The sequence below is a fragment of the Vicia villosa genome, unplaced genomic scaffold, assembly GCF_029867415.1.
Source record: "Vicia villosa cultivar HV-30 ecotype Madison, WI unplaced genomic scaffold, Vvil1.0 ctg.000089F_1_1, whole genome shotgun sequence".
Lineage (NCBI taxonomy): Eukaryota > Viridiplantae > Streptophyta > Magnoliopsida > Fabales > Fabaceae > Vicia > Vicia villosa.
The window spans coordinates 1,310,254-1,328,988 of NW_026705008.1; the positions used below are offsets into that span (position 1 = coordinate 1,310,254).

Consider the following 18,735-nt stretch of genomic DNA (forward strand, 5'->3'; position numbering starts at 1 on the left):
TATGGAAAGTATTTGGCACTATAAAAGTGGTCTGTTCACCGGGAACTCAATTAATATCATCGATCAACATTTTTCACTCAATATTTTTTAATTTTAAAAAGTTCATTAGCGACGACGTGTTTTATATACCACAACAATATTTTTGAAATTTTTCTATAATTCTCAAATTTGAAAATCCAATTTTTTTTCAAGTATTTCGCGACGTGAATGTCAGGCCGCGACGGTCTTTTTAGAGATGTATTTTTCTTGTAGTGGTTGTAAATTTGTAGGCATATACATGTAATCTCAAAAGACAGATGAGGTAGTGAATCTATATGACATGGCAAACTCTGAATGTGGCTATAAATCTTGATGCTCACGTACTCTACATCTGCTATTTACACAAGGAAAACGCCTTTTATCAAGGTTACAAAATCTTCATGCATACTATACCGTGTCCTAATATTTGGAGTGTTAGGTAATTTGCTTATTTTAAAATAATTTTTCATTCTGTCAAAATATATATATAATTCTTCATGTGTAGTCACTAGTCATGCATTTCCTCTTTTTGTATTAAATTTATACCAACTCGTATGCTCTAATTAAATAAGATTTCGGGTTAACTTGAATTTTTTTTCTTTCTTTTGCCACATGAAATGCTTAGCACTTTTCGGTGGCGACATAAAAAGCGTGATCCACTCGAAATAAAGCTAAAAAATGATAATAGCTAATCAAAGATGAAAATATGTTGCCTCTTGTCCTAGTCTCCTAGTTTTTGATGATTCGTTTTGCCCGTTCCTCTTGCCCCATTTTATGACAAGGACATTCATAGTTCTCTCAGTAATCATTTAAATTGGAATATATCATTTCCAATCAAACAATTCAACATCACTTCCATCAATTCAGTTGTTTGTGGACCAAATTGAAAAGAGAGACATAACTCACGCTATAGATTTGAGCCAACGTGGTCAGACAAGAGATGCACTCATGCGGAAACATTTGCATAACTAAACTGACCAGACTTGACTACAAAATCTCCAAACTTATTAACCTCAAACACATTCAAAAATCGAGCAAATAGTAATGCTCAATTATGACTATATAAGTACATGTTTGGTTTAATTTTTAAAAGGGCCAAAATCAATTATAGAGATGTAAAATTGATTATGGGTGATTTGAAGATGTTGAATCATACAAGTTAAAATTGATTGTCTCTAGACTTGATTCTATTTAAGTTAGAATTTGTAGTTTCTGCTTCCAGAATTGATTCTAAATAATTTTTACACTGAAATTTAATGTTCAACTCAAATGTATCCAAACATAAATCAATTATGTTAAATTCAATTCTATTAGAATTAATTATGTCTACCGCCAATCCAAACACACTCTAAAATATGGTTTTCCTTCATTATAATTTGTCACATCAAAATGGTTTCCACCGCAGAACTCGGTTGATGATAAGCAATTTTGATCTTCCTTTTCCATTTTCATTCACCAAAAGCTGATATGCTACTGAAGATAACATATAAATCATTTATCATGTTACCAAGTAACAACAAAATAGCCTATCAATGAATAAAAAATTTGCATAAGACAATTACATAAAAAATAAGACAGCTACACCAAGTAATAGTACAATGTGATTCAAGTTTCAAGAGATTGTTGATCCAGTATTAGTAATGTTGCCCGGCCTGCATTCACATGTGCACACATTTCGAGATCCTTCCACTACGCGCTGAGATCTTCGGGAATGAAGCTTGATATTCACTACTTTGCCGGCCATCTGAAGGAGAAATGTAGGGGAAAAAATAGTTAAACAAAAAGGCACTTACCACCACTTCTTCTAAACAGACTCCAGAATTAACACATTCTAGAGCTAGGAAATATCACATAACATTCAACATGAAACAGAATCGCAAAACATCTTAACATAATTATTATTTTTAAGATTCGGGTATCAAAAGTCATATGATAAAATTAGAATGTCAATAACTATAATTCTTAATCAATATTTCAGGTGACTTCCAACACACATTCAATCTACATATAAGCATGTCCTTTAGAAAAGAATAAATCAATATGACCTATAGAGATTACAAAGAAAATACCATCCAATATTTGACTAAAACCCCAGTAATCAAAGTAAACCAACTAATTGCTAGCTAATAATCCTATGAAAGCACGGCTAGACTTGCAAGTGAATATTATCATATACTTTAAGCCCGAGTAACTAGTTAATACCTTATTCTTAAGCTAACTAGGAACCCATCTATCCTGTCAAAGTGAACAGCACGATATGCTTAAAGCCCAAGTTACTAGCAGTATGACAGTTCACCCTTGAACAGCTTATAATAACTCATTTCATTGGCCTACTAGCTGTGTTAACTCAAATTCTTAAGCATACCTGATAACATCTAGATATTGTAAAGCTGTAGTTTCTAACCAAAGCTAATTCTCCAAATTACAAAACAACAATAAGCCAAATACAGAAGTAATGAAGCTCGTGAAAGTGAAATGCTGCAGATAGGCTTGTCATCAATATTATATTCTATTGTGCTCGCCTTTCTATTAGGGTATGTTTTGGGTTGATGGAATGTAATGGAATATAAAGGAATAGAATGGAATGTGATTATGTTCCATTTGAATGAATTCTGAAAAAATTATGGAATGGAACCCATAAGCATCTATACCATCCATTCCATCACTTACTTTCATTTTTATCCCTCCCAATTTGAGCGAAATGGGATGGAATAAATTATTGATTTATTTTTATAACTACCAAATGGCCATTTTATTCCTGGCTTCTCTACACAGCAAGACACTTCTCCAGGATCACCCATGTATATATTAAGGAAAACAGAGAATGTAGGCAAGAATGCTGTTTTAGTGAGATAGTTAGGTCACTGAAAATTTCTCTGGAGAGGGGAGCCACTTAGTGTCGGCTGTTACATGTTAGAAATTGTTTTATTTTCTTTCTGTGGTAACTTGCCTAGTTCATCAATTCAGATTACAAGTTATCCAATGTCTTATTCATTGATCCTAACACATTACATACCACCAATCTACAAACTAACCCACTTCATCATACGGCCTCTAAAAATAAGCTTAACATAAACATGGACTGAAGGACATATCAAAAGTGCACTATATCTACAAGATAATTCCATTTCATTTCCCAAAACTACAATGGAGGAAAACACGCAATGAACACTTGATAAAAACTTAAATAACTAAACAAGCAGTAACAAACCATTTTCCAAACCAAGTCTTCAGGACCCAACGGTTGAGCTGGACTGGAAAACAGGAAATGCCTCGAGTACTGAAAAGGGAAAGAAAACAACAGGTAAGCAAAACAATGCACAAAATAACAATTTTAGCAAATAGAGAATACCTAAGGCAATGATTGCTACCAATATTTGAACAGGCCACAAAATATGCCAGCTTGGTATTGGTAAACAAACAGTTATAAGATGTTGCATAATTGATGATGATGAGAAAATAATTACGTGACAGCACTAAATAGGGAAGACGGAGCAAAGTAAAATTATGTATGACCCCGATTACAAACCTTGGCAAGATTTTGTTGCAATTCTTTGATATGAGCAGGTTGAATGTCTTTTAAATATTTCAAGAGCCAACCTGGCTTGAGAGCGTCATTGGACGAAACAAACAAAGCTATCTGCATGTACGGAAAATGAAAATTAACAAATCATAAAGGTCTGAATTGTCAGTTAACCATATATAGCATACTGGTTAATGCACTTTTGGATCACTGGGTGTGTTCTACTTTAGAGAAATTTTAATTGGTGTTTTTAAGTTCTGGTAATAATGAGGCCAAAATTATGTGTGTAGTCTACGCTTTTCTTTGGTGCATTTGATGGAGATAGGATGCTTGCACTGTTAATGGAGTCTCCCAGCACTTAAATATTGGGGATAGGATTATCTTTTAATTTCTCTTTGGCATGGCTATTGTCATTATCAATACAGAAAATAAGAGAAACTGGATAGCAATGCTGAACTTTTAATTTTCAATCGTCCTTGAGCAATTTAGTGCATTTGAGGATTCCTCTTCCTCGGCTTCGGCATATTTTTTTCTTTCCAAAACAAACAAAAAAATCTTCTTTGAAAGAATCTGCTTAATGTTCAGACAATGAGTCATGAAGATGATAGTATTATTAATCAATGACCGGAGCATGTCCTATTCGTCACTTAATTCCTCTATATACCAGATGAAGAGATCATAAAATAACCACGAGTCCAAGATACTATTGATATCTGGGTATTTTAATCTTCCTCTCTCAGAATTATTAGGCCATTATGTACTCTTACAAACATATTCTGCTATAGCAGATGATCTTCAGCAACTTTCCCAAACTGTCCACACCTAATAATATATTTGAATAGATCATTTACTATTTTAGTTGATATAAATGCATACACACCTTCCTGTAATCAAGTATGCCTTCAAAAGGAAGCTCCAGCTCATCACTTACTATAACTGGAATGCATCCACTAACAATGGCATCAAATAATCTAGCAGAGGATGGAGTGTCACCAGCAGGGTTTAGGCAAAATAAAGACCTGACAATGAGGAAGGCAAGCAAATAATTATTACTAAATAAGTAACCAGGGTACACATATTCAAGAGTTGAACTTATATTATGATTACCTGCGCATGCCCTTTTGAGCTGCTTCTTTTCCCCCATCGCCAGAAGTCCCCTCCTCTATAATTACACCATCAGCTCCACTTAATTGAGCTACAAGTATAGAGCGTATCTTTCCTCCCTAAAATACAAAAAACACAAAGAAAACAACTAAACCACATGATATATAGACATGCCAGTGACAATGAAATTAAGAGAATGGCACAAAGTCAAGTAGAGCAAAAAATGATAAGAGACTTCCAGAAATGAAAAGAATACCACATTGACAAGTAGAGATAAACATGGTAAGAGGTTTCCCGACAAGATACTATAAAAACAGCCAATCCGAACATTCAACATTAGCCAGTCACACGATCCCACCCAACAAATCACAAGGCTTTATATAGCTATCTAAGTTGAAGGAAATACCAAATATTACATAAAAGTTTAAAAAGTAGAATTTAACAAGTATTCTCCAAAATTGGCAATAAGTGTAACTCTAACATGAGATTGAACAAGAATGTTAATAAAATGCATACATTTGGGCGTCAAGTAGCATCAATATGCAGATACAAAAAGTTGTCATTCAAATCAATCAATCAATTGCAAATCTCACAATATGCTTACCGCATTTCTTTTGAGGCGTCCCCGGAAGAAAAGAAGTGTATTTCTCTTGGGATTTATTTCAGACAAACATCCGGCATCACAGAAATCAACATTGGCAACATAGGGAAGAATCAAGTCTTTCTCAAGATAAACCTGCCCCGGCTTGTACCTGAAAAAAGAATCAGAAAACAATCACCAAACACCCTTCTCAATTCAATAATAGCATCTTATTGACAGACTCGTCTACAAATTAGGAAATTAACCAGTTCCCCGTGGAATCCATATCCGGCAACAACCATATTGCTTTCTTCACAGATCTCCTAACAGTCTTAAAAGACCACGGATGATGCACGGGCATTATGTGATCCCTTCCACCAGAGCGCTTCCAAGCAGGTTGATCTGTAATCCACTTCAAAGCTTCCTACATCCACAACAACTATTAGAACTTCACAAAGTTTAACAAATAGAGCTATAGTTTGAATAAACCTCTCCTAAACCACTTAATAAACCTTCTAATTTAACCTCACTACACACACTGAACCAAACAATTGTATTCCACAGAAAACAAAAGCACCAATTGTATAATTGTTTAAATAATGCCAAGTGTGGAAACAGATAAAAACAAGTGAAATAATATAAATATGAGTGTTAGAAGAGCACTCACACCCTATAAAGGGCCTTGCATTGTTGTTTTTCCAAGAGGAAGAAGCTTATAGTGGTGAAGAAAGGTATGTAAAACAAGTCTGCATCTTCTTGTCGATGAACCCTAACAACGCTTTTCAATAGTCTTTCCGATTGAGGAGAAATGAGATCAGCCCAAAGCCAGTAATCAATAGAATGCTACATTCACAAAAACAATTCAATAATTAATCATCACAGAATCATAACAAAAGAGAAACAAACAAAATTGGATTGAATGGATACCTGTTCGATGAGACGGTGAACGGGGCTGCCATTGGAGGTGAGATTGGAAGTATCTCTGTAAGTGTTTTGGAAAAGGAGGAGTAAATCGTAGGTGAATTTGGAGGGCATGTTATAGACGTAAACCCTAAGAGGAAGAGAAACCGGGTAAAACGGATCGGAATAGAGTCTATAGGATTCGGAATGGGAGATTGCGTCGTCGAGATTGTTGACGTGTTGATCGGTGATTGGTTCGGGGGTTGTGTCATCGGGGAGAGAGGATGAGGGTTGGGTTTTAGCGAGGAATTGTTCGAGGGAGGCGACGAAGGAGGTTTGGGAAGAGGGGAGGTGGAAGTGGACGGAGGAGGAAGAGGGGGAGGTTCGGAGAGGAGAGAGAGAAGAGAGAAAGATGAGGAGAGAGAAACCGAGGATGGAGAGGGATATGAGGATGATTCGGGACTTGGATCTTGAGATCTGCTTTCCTGCCATTTTTCTTCTGATTAATTGGTGTTTGTCGATGTGTTCATGTTAATGGGACGGTGAATGAAAGAAGATACATTGTTACAGACACAGATGGTTATTGAGGAATGCTTTTCTGGTTTTAAAATATAAAAAATTGTCGAAATTTAAAATTATTGGGTTTTGATTTGAATGCTTTTCTGTGTAGTGATGTTGTTGTGGGTTACTGAAGCAAGTAGGAAGAATCCTATCATGAAGCGGGCAACTAAGGAAGGAAAACATGAATATAAGAAATTCTCTTGCACACAATTAATTACAAAATTTTAATTAATTAAAGAATTAAAGAATATAATATATATATATAAGATTTTCTTCCTCTTTCTCAATCACAATCACTTCATAAATTCAAATAAAAAATATGAAAGATTAAATAAATTAAAATTTTCCTCACTTCTTATTGGTTCTTCCTAAGAATGTGGATTTATGGTTGTTTTCATGTAAGAATTTCTCACTAAGGAAAGGCGATATATGAGAGCGGGCTTACGAGAAATGCATGTTGAATTTTTATTTCTTTAGGCTCACCAAATCCATGCAAGAAAGAAGAAAACTACCCATATGTCATACTTTACCTCATGGTAGATAACAAAAGGCAAAGTATTACATTATCCTATGTTGAACTAATCACTAAAATCCTATCCTACACCGACTATGAGTTCAGAGAAGAAGAACCAAGTTTGGCGCACACAAAGATAAGACAGACGGTTATAAGCAAATGGGATTTGCTATTCAAGAAGGGGAATTTGTCTTACTGCCACCAAGATTAGCAAGGCAGCAAAGAAACAATGATTATTGACCATTCTCCTCAAACACCCTCAATGACATTCGTGGTGAACAAAGGGCAATGAATGCAGAGATTGACAAACTCATCAAAAGAATGGAGAAAAGAAACATCATCTCACCAATAGCCTCGAGCGAGGACGATGATGATGAAATGAACTAATTGTTTCTTTTAATTCCGTAAAATGTCCTTCTTGTAGTTTTAATTTCATGTAATAAATAAAAGCAATATTTTTCTCTTTCCTAAATGCTTTATTTGCCTATATCTACATATTTATTTTTTTGCAATGCATCTTTACCTGCTTTTTTGATTTCGACAAAAGGGGAGTAAAGTATACTCTCTATTTAACTTATAGGCCATTTAATTACTCTAAACATATATGTGTTATTTTCTTTTACCACCTCCCTTGAAAGATGTGTTGTCATCATCAAAAAGAGGGAGAATGTGGAACATTGTTTTGCAGTTAATATGCCTTTAATAAGGACAAAAACTTTTGATGATGACAACTAATGTCTTCTGACAAGTCAAACATATGCGGTTAAGCGGATAAATATGCAAACCTACATATTAAGATTTGATGGACTTGACTATCTAATAATGGAAATCAAATGAAATACAAACTTAAGCTTCATCTCAAGTGAAATCCGCAAGTGCCTATAAAAAAAAGTATTCAACAAAGTCTTAGAGTACAAGAAAATCCTACCTTGATTAGTCTGGGTGAATACTTTGTAAACCATAAGGGTATTCTCGTAAAAGTGCATGGCTAAATCACCCACACACAAAAACATATTTTCAAAGTGATTTTTCTCAAGAAAATATTTTCAAAAATATCTTGAAATTGTGCCAGATGAGTTGGAAGATGTATGAGAAGCTCTGAGCAATTTTTGTCTTAACCAATCGATTGATATTCAAATAACAACAAATTTTCTTTTAAGATACTGATATTCAACCAACACTTATCACCTACAATCCCATCTCAAATTCGAATCCTGAATATAACCACAAATCCTCAATGCTCTTCATCAGAATACTAAAGCCTTCTACTGCGATCAAAAAAAGAAATGAGGATAATGAATCTCACTGTCTTTGATCTTGACTCATTTTAAACTACTTTGTTGGGCTCCCTTGTATCAACATGAAGACTAAAGACAAATTTAGGCATTCTTTTATTCATTTCATCCATTTATCATGGAATCTCATTTTTTTCCATCACATATAATATGAAATTCCATTATACTGAATCAAATATCTTTTCAAATTCCATTTATAATATCACGTTTTCTTCTTTCTCTCGACCTCGTCCACTATTTCATTTACCACCAAGATATTTTAAATAATTTGTTTTTCAAAAATGAAGGTTGATTGGTTTTCTAAAATACCTTGGATATGACTTTGTATATGCATCCTATTAGAGAAATTGGTTTGTAGTTTGATACCTTTGTTGGACTATTTTTCTTTGATATTAGAACCATAAGTGAAAATTTGCTCATTTCACAATCCAATCCAATCGTTTGGATGGAATTCTTTCGTAACCCTCATAAAATCATATATGATATTCATCCATAATTCTTTTATAAACTCAAAATTAACTCCGTCTAGACCCAGGCTTTTGGAACATTTGCATTCCCTCGCCTTTGGGATTTCCTCTTCTGAAATTTCTCGAATCATTTCATCTTGCCCTTTTTCTCGCAGTTTTTTGAATTCCTTATTTGCCGTATCGACCTTTCCCTACTTTTAGTACATCGAAACAAACGACCAGGAAAAAAAATATTTTGTAGTACTTGATCTCATCACTGATTATGAAATTTGAAAAGATTTTGAAAGTAACAATAAAATTATCTTTTAGCTCTTTATGTTTTCTTCTATTCACTTCCAGTGATACAATTTCATTTTTTTTCCTTCGCTTATTTACACCCGTGGTAATATTTAATACTTGTGTCTCCTTAGTTCAACCATTTACTTCTTGCTATTTGCCTTTGAATCTTGTAGTTGAGATTTGACAACTTATACATATGTGTTGTTATTTCTCTCTTTTTATTCATATATTCTTTTGATAAATTCATTGTTTCTCCTTTAATCTTTAATATTTCCTTACATATTATGTGTATGCGTTTTACCAATCTTTTAACTTTTCCTTGATCACATCCCTCATCCTTCCACCTTGATTTTGCCAATGAAAGCAGATGTATTCTCAATTTTTCTCAACAATTCTCACAGATAACTCAGGCCATAACTCGTGTTTTCTTCTTCCATCACAAGGTGCGTAAATGTTAACTATCTTAATATGTTTCCTATCTTCCTCCATTTTCCTTCGGATCTTATTACATGCTAACCATAATTTTAAACATCAATCATCTAAGTTTGGTAGATTCCAATGTTTCGGATCTACAAATATCATTTCTGACATTGAATTGCAGTACTTACTCATTTCTTGTAGGATCAGTCAAAATTCAAAGTTGTTCTTCGTGACTTGATTTAATGCTAACCTTCGTATTGATAAGCGGGTAAATATACTCTACCCTTTTGGAGGAAAAGATAAGATTACTTTAGACAAAAATTAAATAAAACAAAATAGAAGATGGTTTTTATTTTAGAGAAAAAAAGATGTAAGAGAAAGTAAATCTAAGAGAGGGATAAATGGAGTAAGGATTCACTCCATTTCTTACCCTCCATTTCTTTTCTATTACTATAGTTTTTTTGTATATATTACACGTATTTCTAAGACATGTGACATATATTTATTATTTATTTAACTTTATGCACAAAAAACTATAGTAATAGAAAATAAATGGAGTGTAAGAAATGGAGTGAATCCTTACTGGATAAATGGAAAGTCACATAAATGAAAGTTAAAGAATCTAAATTCTCTATAAGAATCTAAATACTCCTGTGAATTGTGGCATTAATTCTATATACTCTACAAGTCTACACTATAAAACTAATCAGGCACTTTACAAGAAACTATATAGTATGGCCATGTATTCAAACATAAATTGTGCCAAATTTAAACAAAAATTCATTTAAAATTAAACATAAATCTGAATGTAGGAAGCCGTATAGCCAAAGACACTGTTATGAACTTATGTATTCAAGTACAAATTAAAGTAGCAACTCATAAGGAGATGGATTCATATTTTGATGATTGTTGGTTCTTAGGATCTTGTCCCCATTGAGATGTATCACCACCCTTTTTGCCGAAAATCATTTCATCAAGATCATCCATCATGTCATCATGGCTCAATCCTTGGACTCCAGTTTTTGAACTACCTGGCTTTCTAATCAAGGCATCTTCTCTAAAATGTGGCGACTCATCTTGCTCTATAGCAACAGGTATCATCATATCTGGTTCTGGTTTAAGTGAAGAAACTTTAGGTTTCTTCTTCTTCTTCAACTCATCATATTTGGACAATACCTTATGAATCTCATCATTTACTTGCAAGGCTTCGAAAAGTAGTGCTTCATTGTTCCCAACAGTCTCAATGATTCTATGGACAATGGATTGAGACTCACGGCATTGTTGTAGTAATGTGAGGGTCAATTCTTGCTGCAAATGAAAGGAAATATAGACTTAACTTATGAAACACTAATACAAACATGAATATGACACTGACATATCAAAATTGATAATGGTATAAGAAAATGTAATGACTAATCACATGTGTTAGTATTGTGTTGGACACTGACCCCTGTCAGATACAGGATACGCCTTTGATCCGAATTATCGGTGTTGGAGTAGTCAGTTGTTATAAACATGGCAAAAAACAACTAAAATGAAACTGGCTACTAATGCATGTCAAGCAAAGCAAAATAAAGTACCTTAAGAACATTTTGTTGCGGTGAAGAAGATAACACAGAAGATAGAAGGTCACTGCAATTTCTCGCAACATCAAAAGCCTCTTTTGTTTGTTGAGAAGTGTAACTTGTGACATGATTTTTATGCTGAATAAGATGTTCAAGACTGCGACCAGCCTCAGGTGCAGAGGCAGAACCAGAACCAGAAGGAGCAAAAACATGAGCCAAACTTTCATTGTCACAGCCAGGAAACCGAACACCCCTTGCTTTCAAACTCTACAACATAAAACATTAACAAAACAACATCTTAATATTAAACCTTTAATCAATGTAAAACTGCAAAATTAGTAATTACCTTGTAAGTTTCTTCATAAACAGGCAAATACCGAAGCTCCGTAGTCGATTCACCCCAACACTGAATCATCCTCAAAGCCTTATCCCTACCACTAACAAAACTCTGATCAGAATCATCAACAATCTTAACCATTTCATCAAGCACTCTCTCAGTCGCAACCTCAAAGAACCCCTTATCACAATTCTTCAGCAACGCTTCAAGCAAAACCAAAGCCAAATACTGCCCTCTAGGACTTGTCACCATCACCCTTTTCTTGATCGCACGTACAGCTTCACAAGTCTGAACCTTTTCAGCATTGACCAAATCACAAACATGCAGAATCATACCCCAGTTAGGCTCATCAAGTGACTCAGAAGTAGCATCAGAAACAAGCTTATCAGCATGGTTTGGCTCTTGAAAAAACTCTTTCATCTTGAAACTCATGGTACTCATTCCAGCGCTTACTTTTCTACCCATTTCAGCTCCGTTGATCTTGAGACGCTCTCCTATAGCGTTCACTTTTTCCTTCAAATTGTCACTCATGTTTTGTTAAATGCTTCAGTTTCACTCCAAGAATATGAACAAGTTTATTGAACTATGGTGTTGGAAAAGACGCGTATAAAGTGGTGGATGATCATTGGAGTCTCAGTCTCTACCCTTGTCCTTTTCCAGATATCTTCCTTCTCTCTCTCAATCTTTGATTCTTTTCCTTTTGGAATTCAATTCCTAGTACGTTACGGCGATTCTGAAAGATATATAAAGCAAACTTTTTGTCAAATATTGCAATGTCTTTATGGCAAAGTACCTATTTGTTTCTTATCTATTGTTTTCTATGTATTATATAATTGATAATTTCTTTTTTATGAATAAAACTTAATGTTTGTTTATAGAATGAAAATTGTATTATTCAAGTTAGTGCCATATGATAACATATTATGTCAAAGAGTTACACTATGGAAGTTTTTTTTGGCTTTAAACCACCGGTTTAGTCCGGTTCGGGGGCGAGTTCTGGCATCAAGTGGTTCCATCCCCCTCCCGATCGCAGTTGCGGGGGATCGAACCATGGTTCTCCCTACCAAGTCCAGCGCCAATCACCACTGGACCAACTAACGATTGGTTACACTATGGAAGTTTTAGTTTAAAGTAAAGTGCAACCGGTTGATATATTATCCAGTAAGTTTTAGTTAAAAATTGAGTTAGTAGTGAAAGTGCAATCGGTTGATAGAATATGTCAACCGATTACATCTGAGAGTTTTCAGTTTATTTGTTAGTTAATTGTAGCTCATCATATATATATATATATATATATATATATATATATATATATATATATATATATATATATATATATATATATATATATATACCATTTGAGTATCTTATGAATGAACAGATTGTATATTTTCATCATCAATTTTACTCTCTCTAATTCTCTCTCCCTCTCTACACTCAATTATTCAACAACCTTGTGGTTTTAAGTTCTAACATTTGCCATCAAGAGTCTGGTATGATCCATCAAAAACCTAGTGTGCAATCATGACTTTTGTCTCCAATGAAAGAATTTCTGTAAATTTACTTCTCTTTGATGCGAAGAACTACGACAAATTGTGCAAGCAAATGACGGTGTTATTTGGCAACCAAGATGTTCATGATGTGATCAAGAATGGTGTGAATCCTCTTATTGAAGGTGCTACTTCGGAGCAAAGAGCATCACAGAAGGAAGAAAAGAAGAAAGATTACAAGACGTTGTTTTTAATCCAACCATGCGTTGATACGAATAATTTCAAGAAAGTTGGTGATTGTGAATCATAGAAGAAAGCATGGAAAATCTTGGAGAATGCGTATGTAGGGGATGACAAGGCGAAGGTTGTGAGGTTACAAACTCACAAAAGGTAGCTTGAGTTGATTCAAATGGAGAAGAAGGAGACCGTCAACAATTTTACGACAAAAATTACTTGGTTGGTGAACCAAGTAAAAGGGTGTGGAGAAACGATTACAGAGAAGTGTGTTTTCGCAAAAAAATTGCGTTATTTGACAGCAAGATTTTATAAGATAGTTGTTATGATTGAGGAATAGAAGGATCTTGCGATGATGGGCAAATAGGAGCTGAAAAGCTCTTTCGAGGCAGATGAGTAAAGAATGGAGAAAAGAAATGTTTATAAGGCAAAAGAGGAGATTACTTTGCAATCCCGTTTCAATAAGAGAGACGAGAAAGTGAAGGGAAAGTGACCCATGAACAAAGATAGAGGGAACTTTCACAATTTTAGTGGAATAGAGTCCTAAAGTTTTAAGAATTTAACATTCCAAAAGGATCAAAATAATGGCAATATGGTTGCTGAATCAAACAACTCTATAGGAGGCAATGTTTGAGGTAAATAAGGTAGAAAGATGGTTGACAAGAACATTGTGCAGTGTTATATTTGTCAAAAACTTGGTCATTTTGTAAGAGAATGCAATTCCAACAAGAAAGAGCCTCAATAAGATGAAGCTAGAATTGCTAGACAAGAGTTTGATGATGAGAACATACTCTTGGTCATGATCACAGAAGGAGAATGCAACATCAGCAGCCTGTAAGATAGCAACAATAGAAATTTGAAAAACATTGCAAAACAAGTGTAACTGGTTGCAGATTTATGCCAACTGGTTACATGTAGGAGAAAATGCAATGGGGACGTTGAAAGAAACGGTGCAATGCAACTATAAACGATATTTGGACTCTGGATGTTCAACGCATATGACAGAGAGGAAATATTAGTTTGTTATAATCAATCGTTCCATGAAGAACAACGTGAAGTTTGTGGATGATACCATTCTAGCGGCAGAAGGAATCAGTAACTTATCAATCGAGAGAAGGGATCATAGATATTCTTTGATAAATGACGTAATGTATATTCCTAGAATCAAGTGTAATCTTCTAAGTATTGGCCAATTACTTGAGAAAGGTTACAAGAATCATATGGAGAACAAGGTGTTACGTGTTAGGGACGCAAACCGAGTTTTGGTCTTAAAGCTCGGATGTCTCCCAGTAGAACTTTCAAGATTGAGCTGAAGGTTATGGGGCATCACTATCTTGATACCGTGTTGAAAGTATATTGGAGTACTTTTAATTTATCTTTTCTAAAAGGGATTGGTGTGATATTACCGCCGTTCTATAGTTTAGATTGTCTTGAGCTAGAGTTACTTTTAGTTTGGTTTTGTTAAAGATCATTCACAAATTTTAGTAGCAAAGATAAAAATAAGGAAAGTTCTAAGGTTTTAAAGAAAAATCAAGACTTTATTTCATCAACCTTATTTGTATGTCTCCTACTAATCATGCATATGAACTTGTTACTAATCAATATTATCACGTATCGTTCGTCTATACCGTCCGTGTCCGAAACGGTATAGCAAGTTTTATCGTATTGTTAAACCAACGATTTCTCAACCGATCAAACAACACAAATAACATTTATAAACCCAACCATTAATTCCATGTCTAGACTTAATGTTTGATAGATGATAAAGTTAGGTCAAGATGTAAATATTGCGACCGTCCTTCCATGACTGATTGTCCAATACCATTCTCTGAGTTCTTGCCCTTTTTTCGTCTTTTTATTTCCACCATTTGGAATTTCTCTCTCAGCGGCTCTCTTTCCTTTACACGTTCGCTTATTATGTCCCATACTCCTGCATTTCTTGCATTTGACAGTTTGAAGACTTATGGAAAATGTATTTTTGTTTCTCGGATCATCAATAGATATCATCATGGCTGAAAGGTTGATTAAGTGAGTAACATCAGTGGGCCATTGGTTAGCATAATGATATGGCTATAAGTAGCCAGCACAGGTGACCTCCTATACATAAAAAAATGATGCATTAGTAATTTAACATAATATGTCTAAGTAATATAAGTTAATGTAATATGAGAAGGTGTTTCCTATATTATGATGAAACATAATCTTCCGGGTCCTTCTTGTTAAACTATATGCATGTGATAACATGACAACATGGTATTCTAGTTAAATCTCACCCCCTACAAGCACACTACTTTTGCATTAAGTTAACATCATATGTCTCAATACCATTTGAACCCCTAAGTATAGCAAAGTCATCATCGGAGTGCCATATTGTACTCTATCACTCTGTTGACCTCTTTGTTTTTTACTAAGACTTGTTGAATTTTAGGAATTCTCACTGTGATGTAATGTTTGATCCCTTCAAGTAGTGTAATGATTAACATGTCTCTATACTTATACATATTATTAACTTGCAAGTTGCAATGTGTGTCTGTCTTAAAATGAGATATACTCTAACATGCAACAAGTACATCCATCATGTCTTTCCAAGCATTAACATTAAGCTCTTTCATCTGATTCATTGCACTCTCTCATCCAAGTAATTTAGTGGCCCTAGTTGCCCTCCAAAAGCTTCCTTTATTTGTATCCAAGGATATTTCTTCCTCCAAATGCCATATAAATGTTGGACACATAATCTTTGTTCAACATGTTGGCTTGTCTCTAGAGTAGCTGGGACCAAACCCTAAAGTAATTTAACATAACATAAATGATTGCAAAATGAAATACACATGATAACCAAATGAAATACATATAAGATAATGATAATATATACCTTTTATTGATCTGATATAAATCCATAAACCTTGTATTGAAGGGATTGCAAGTCATCGAGTAATAACTTAAGGAACCATTGCCATGAGTCCTTTTTTTCAGCTTCCACAATGATATAAGCTATTGGTATCATCTTGTTATGTCTATCCTTACCAATAACACCTATCATCTGACCACCAAAGTCCCCTTTTAGAAAACATGCATCCAATCTAATTGTAGGTCTACACGTGGTTGCGAATGATGTCTTTCATGCTTCTAAACATACATATATTCTTTCAAACACTGGACCACCAGCTGAATCATCACACTGAATTTTAACTGTGGAGTTTGGATTTAAGTTTAACAACTCCTCGTCATAACTCTTAAGAGGTTTGGAGTGTTGACGACCATCACCTTGAATCAACTCTATTTCTTTTTTCTTGGCTCTATAAGCTTGATCCTTTGACAAATTCACCCCCACTTCTCAATGGCTTATGCAATCAACCATTTAGTTTTCATTTCAGGGGTGTGTCTTAGTGCATGCATAAATTTTCGAGCTAACCAATCTATTTTCGCTTGTCTATTCCTGAGTGTCCTATGACAATTATGTTGATTGTAACACCCTACATTTTCCTTCGAGTAATTATAGATAAAATCAGAGTAATTTAAAAACATTCATACAATTAGGATACTACCTTCATCAACACAAACCTGCTTATATCATATAACATGTAACACATACAACTTTTTAATATTATTAATAATAACGGTAACAAACATCATCATGTCTAACTTCATTTTATTGCAGCGGAAAACATCAACAAATTATTATTTTAATATTAAAAAATATAAACATAATTTATGGTAATTAAAAAGAGATAATAGACATTGGAGGTATCATAGTACTCTCCACAAAATATAAATTAAACACAAAAGCATTTTATTCCCCAGTGTTACATATCAAAGCAGACGCCGACTCGACAAAAGCAATAATAAGAAGCATTCTCTTCTACTCACCTCCACACCTTTACTACAAATCACTTGCGCGTTGCCCACGTGGAGACAACATTCAAACATAAGGGGTGAAATATCACAATCATATAAGGCAATGCATAATCATCCATTCTACCAATCACACTTTCATCCAATTCAAACACAAAACAACACAACAATTATTCAATGTAATGAGACTCAATAACCATGACTCAATGCATGTGGTACCAATACATGAACTCTCGGGTCCACTCGCTCTCCATCCCCTCCATAGGACCAGAGCACACCAAAATTCGTTACCATCTACTATCTAACATTTACTAAGAGATTGACCAAACTCCCTAAATTGTCTTTCTTTAAAAAATAATTTACACTACAAATTGGACATTTCGGTAACTAACAAAATAAGCCTTCACTTTTTCATCTTTTTTGATTTCTTGCACCAAGTGTTCCACTTTCATTGGTCCACACACTTTCTACAACATAATACACTACCTCATTCTCTCTCTCTCTCTCTCTCTCTCTCTCTCTCTCTCTCTCTCTCTCTCTCTCTCTCTCTCTCTCTCTCTCTCTCTCTCTCTCTCTCTCTCTCTCTCTCTCTCTCTCTCTCTCTATCTATCTATCTATCTATCTATCTATCTATCTATCTATCTATCTCTTCTCTCTTTCTCTTTACTCTCTCTCTTCAATACATAATTAGTGTCATTCTAAATGTTTTTGAGAAGAAATGTTACTTTTACATTTCTATCTAAAATTTTACATTTGTATTTGCTAAATTACATTTTTTTTCCAACTCACATGTTCTTTTTTTATATGGTTAGTTGAATTTTTATGATTATTACTTATTTATAATTAAGTCATTCATTTTAAATTTACATGTTTTTAAATATATTTTATATAATATTAAATAAATTTACATGTTATTAGGTTGTATTTTACTGGTCACTATCAAAATACATATTTTATTTATTTATTCAAATGTTAAAAAAAAAATTATTCTCTTTTCATCTCATGGATCAATTTTTTTCTTTGTATAATTATTTAATAATTAAGTAATTCATTTCATACTTATTTGTATTTAAATAATTTTATACCATATCAATTGCATAATTTTAATAACATTAAAAATGTATTTATTTCACGGGTCACTAACAAGATAATATTTATTTTAATTTAACGGATCATTATTTTAATTTGAGACAAAATCTTTATTTTTAAATATTAATTTTTTCTCCGTCTCATAATTATATGTTTCTTCTTTGTCTATGATTATGTAATAAAATTAAATATATATAATTACTGTTCATTTTTAAAAAAAGTAAATCATTTCAAATTTTACATTTATATCTAAAATTTTACATTTGTATTTGATACTATCTAAGTGTTATGATATTATGACTCATTCATGTGTTATCACATTAACAAATATTTTGTTGTTATTTTTTATTTCAGGATTATTATTTGAAGATTCTAAATTCTTACATATTTTTTTAGTTATTTACACAATATCATAATTAAATTACCCGTCCTCAAAATCCACGCTGTTGAAATTGCAAAGCATGGTGAAATTGACTATAAAATAGTTGTTAAGCTTGCTGAGGTTTA

General features: G+C 33.7%; 1 protein-coding gene and 1 pseudogene across 1 annotated transcript; both read right to left on the reverse strand.

Annotated features, from left to right (window-relative positions):
- Positions 1 to 1,253: 1,253 nt before the first annotated feature.
- On the reverse strand, positions 1,254 to 6,835 carry LOC131623966 (probable arabinosyltransferase ARAD1). Its single transcript, XM_058894975.1, has 9 exons — positions 6,153 to 6,835; positions 5,895 to 6,068; positions 5,492 to 5,649; positions 5,250 to 5,397; positions 4,649 to 4,764; positions 4,422 to 4,560; positions 3,548 to 3,658; positions 3,230 to 3,298; positions 1,254 to 1,762 (listed from the first exon to the last, which is right to left on the reverse strand). Exons 1-9 carry the CDS (start codon positions 6,615 to 6,617, stop codon positions 1,631 to 1,633), a joined length of 1,512 nt encoding a protein of 503 aa, XP_058750958.1. The 5' UTR covers positions 6,618 to 6,835; the 3' UTR covers positions 1,254 to 1,630.
- A 3,551-nt stretch (positions 6,836 to 10,386) lies between these two features.
- LOC131623887 (TOM1-like protein 1) lies at positions 10,387 to 12,266 on the reverse strand (annotated as a pseudogene).
- Positions 12,267 to 18,735: the final 6,469 nt, after the last annotated feature.

Coding starts and splice junctions, on each gene's coding strand:
- LOC131623966 (XM_058894975.1), bottom strand. CDS start 6,617: ATGGCAGGAAAGCAGATCTCAAGATCCAAGTCCCGAATCATCCTCATA. Junction 6,069..6,152: donor TTCACCGTCTCATCGAACAG/GTATCCATTCAA, acceptor TTGTGAATGTAG/CATTCTATTGATTACTGGCT. Junction 5,650..5,894: donor AATGCAAGGCCCTTTATAGG/GTGTGAGTGCTC, acceptor TTGTGGATGTAG/GAAGCTTTGAAGTGGATTAC.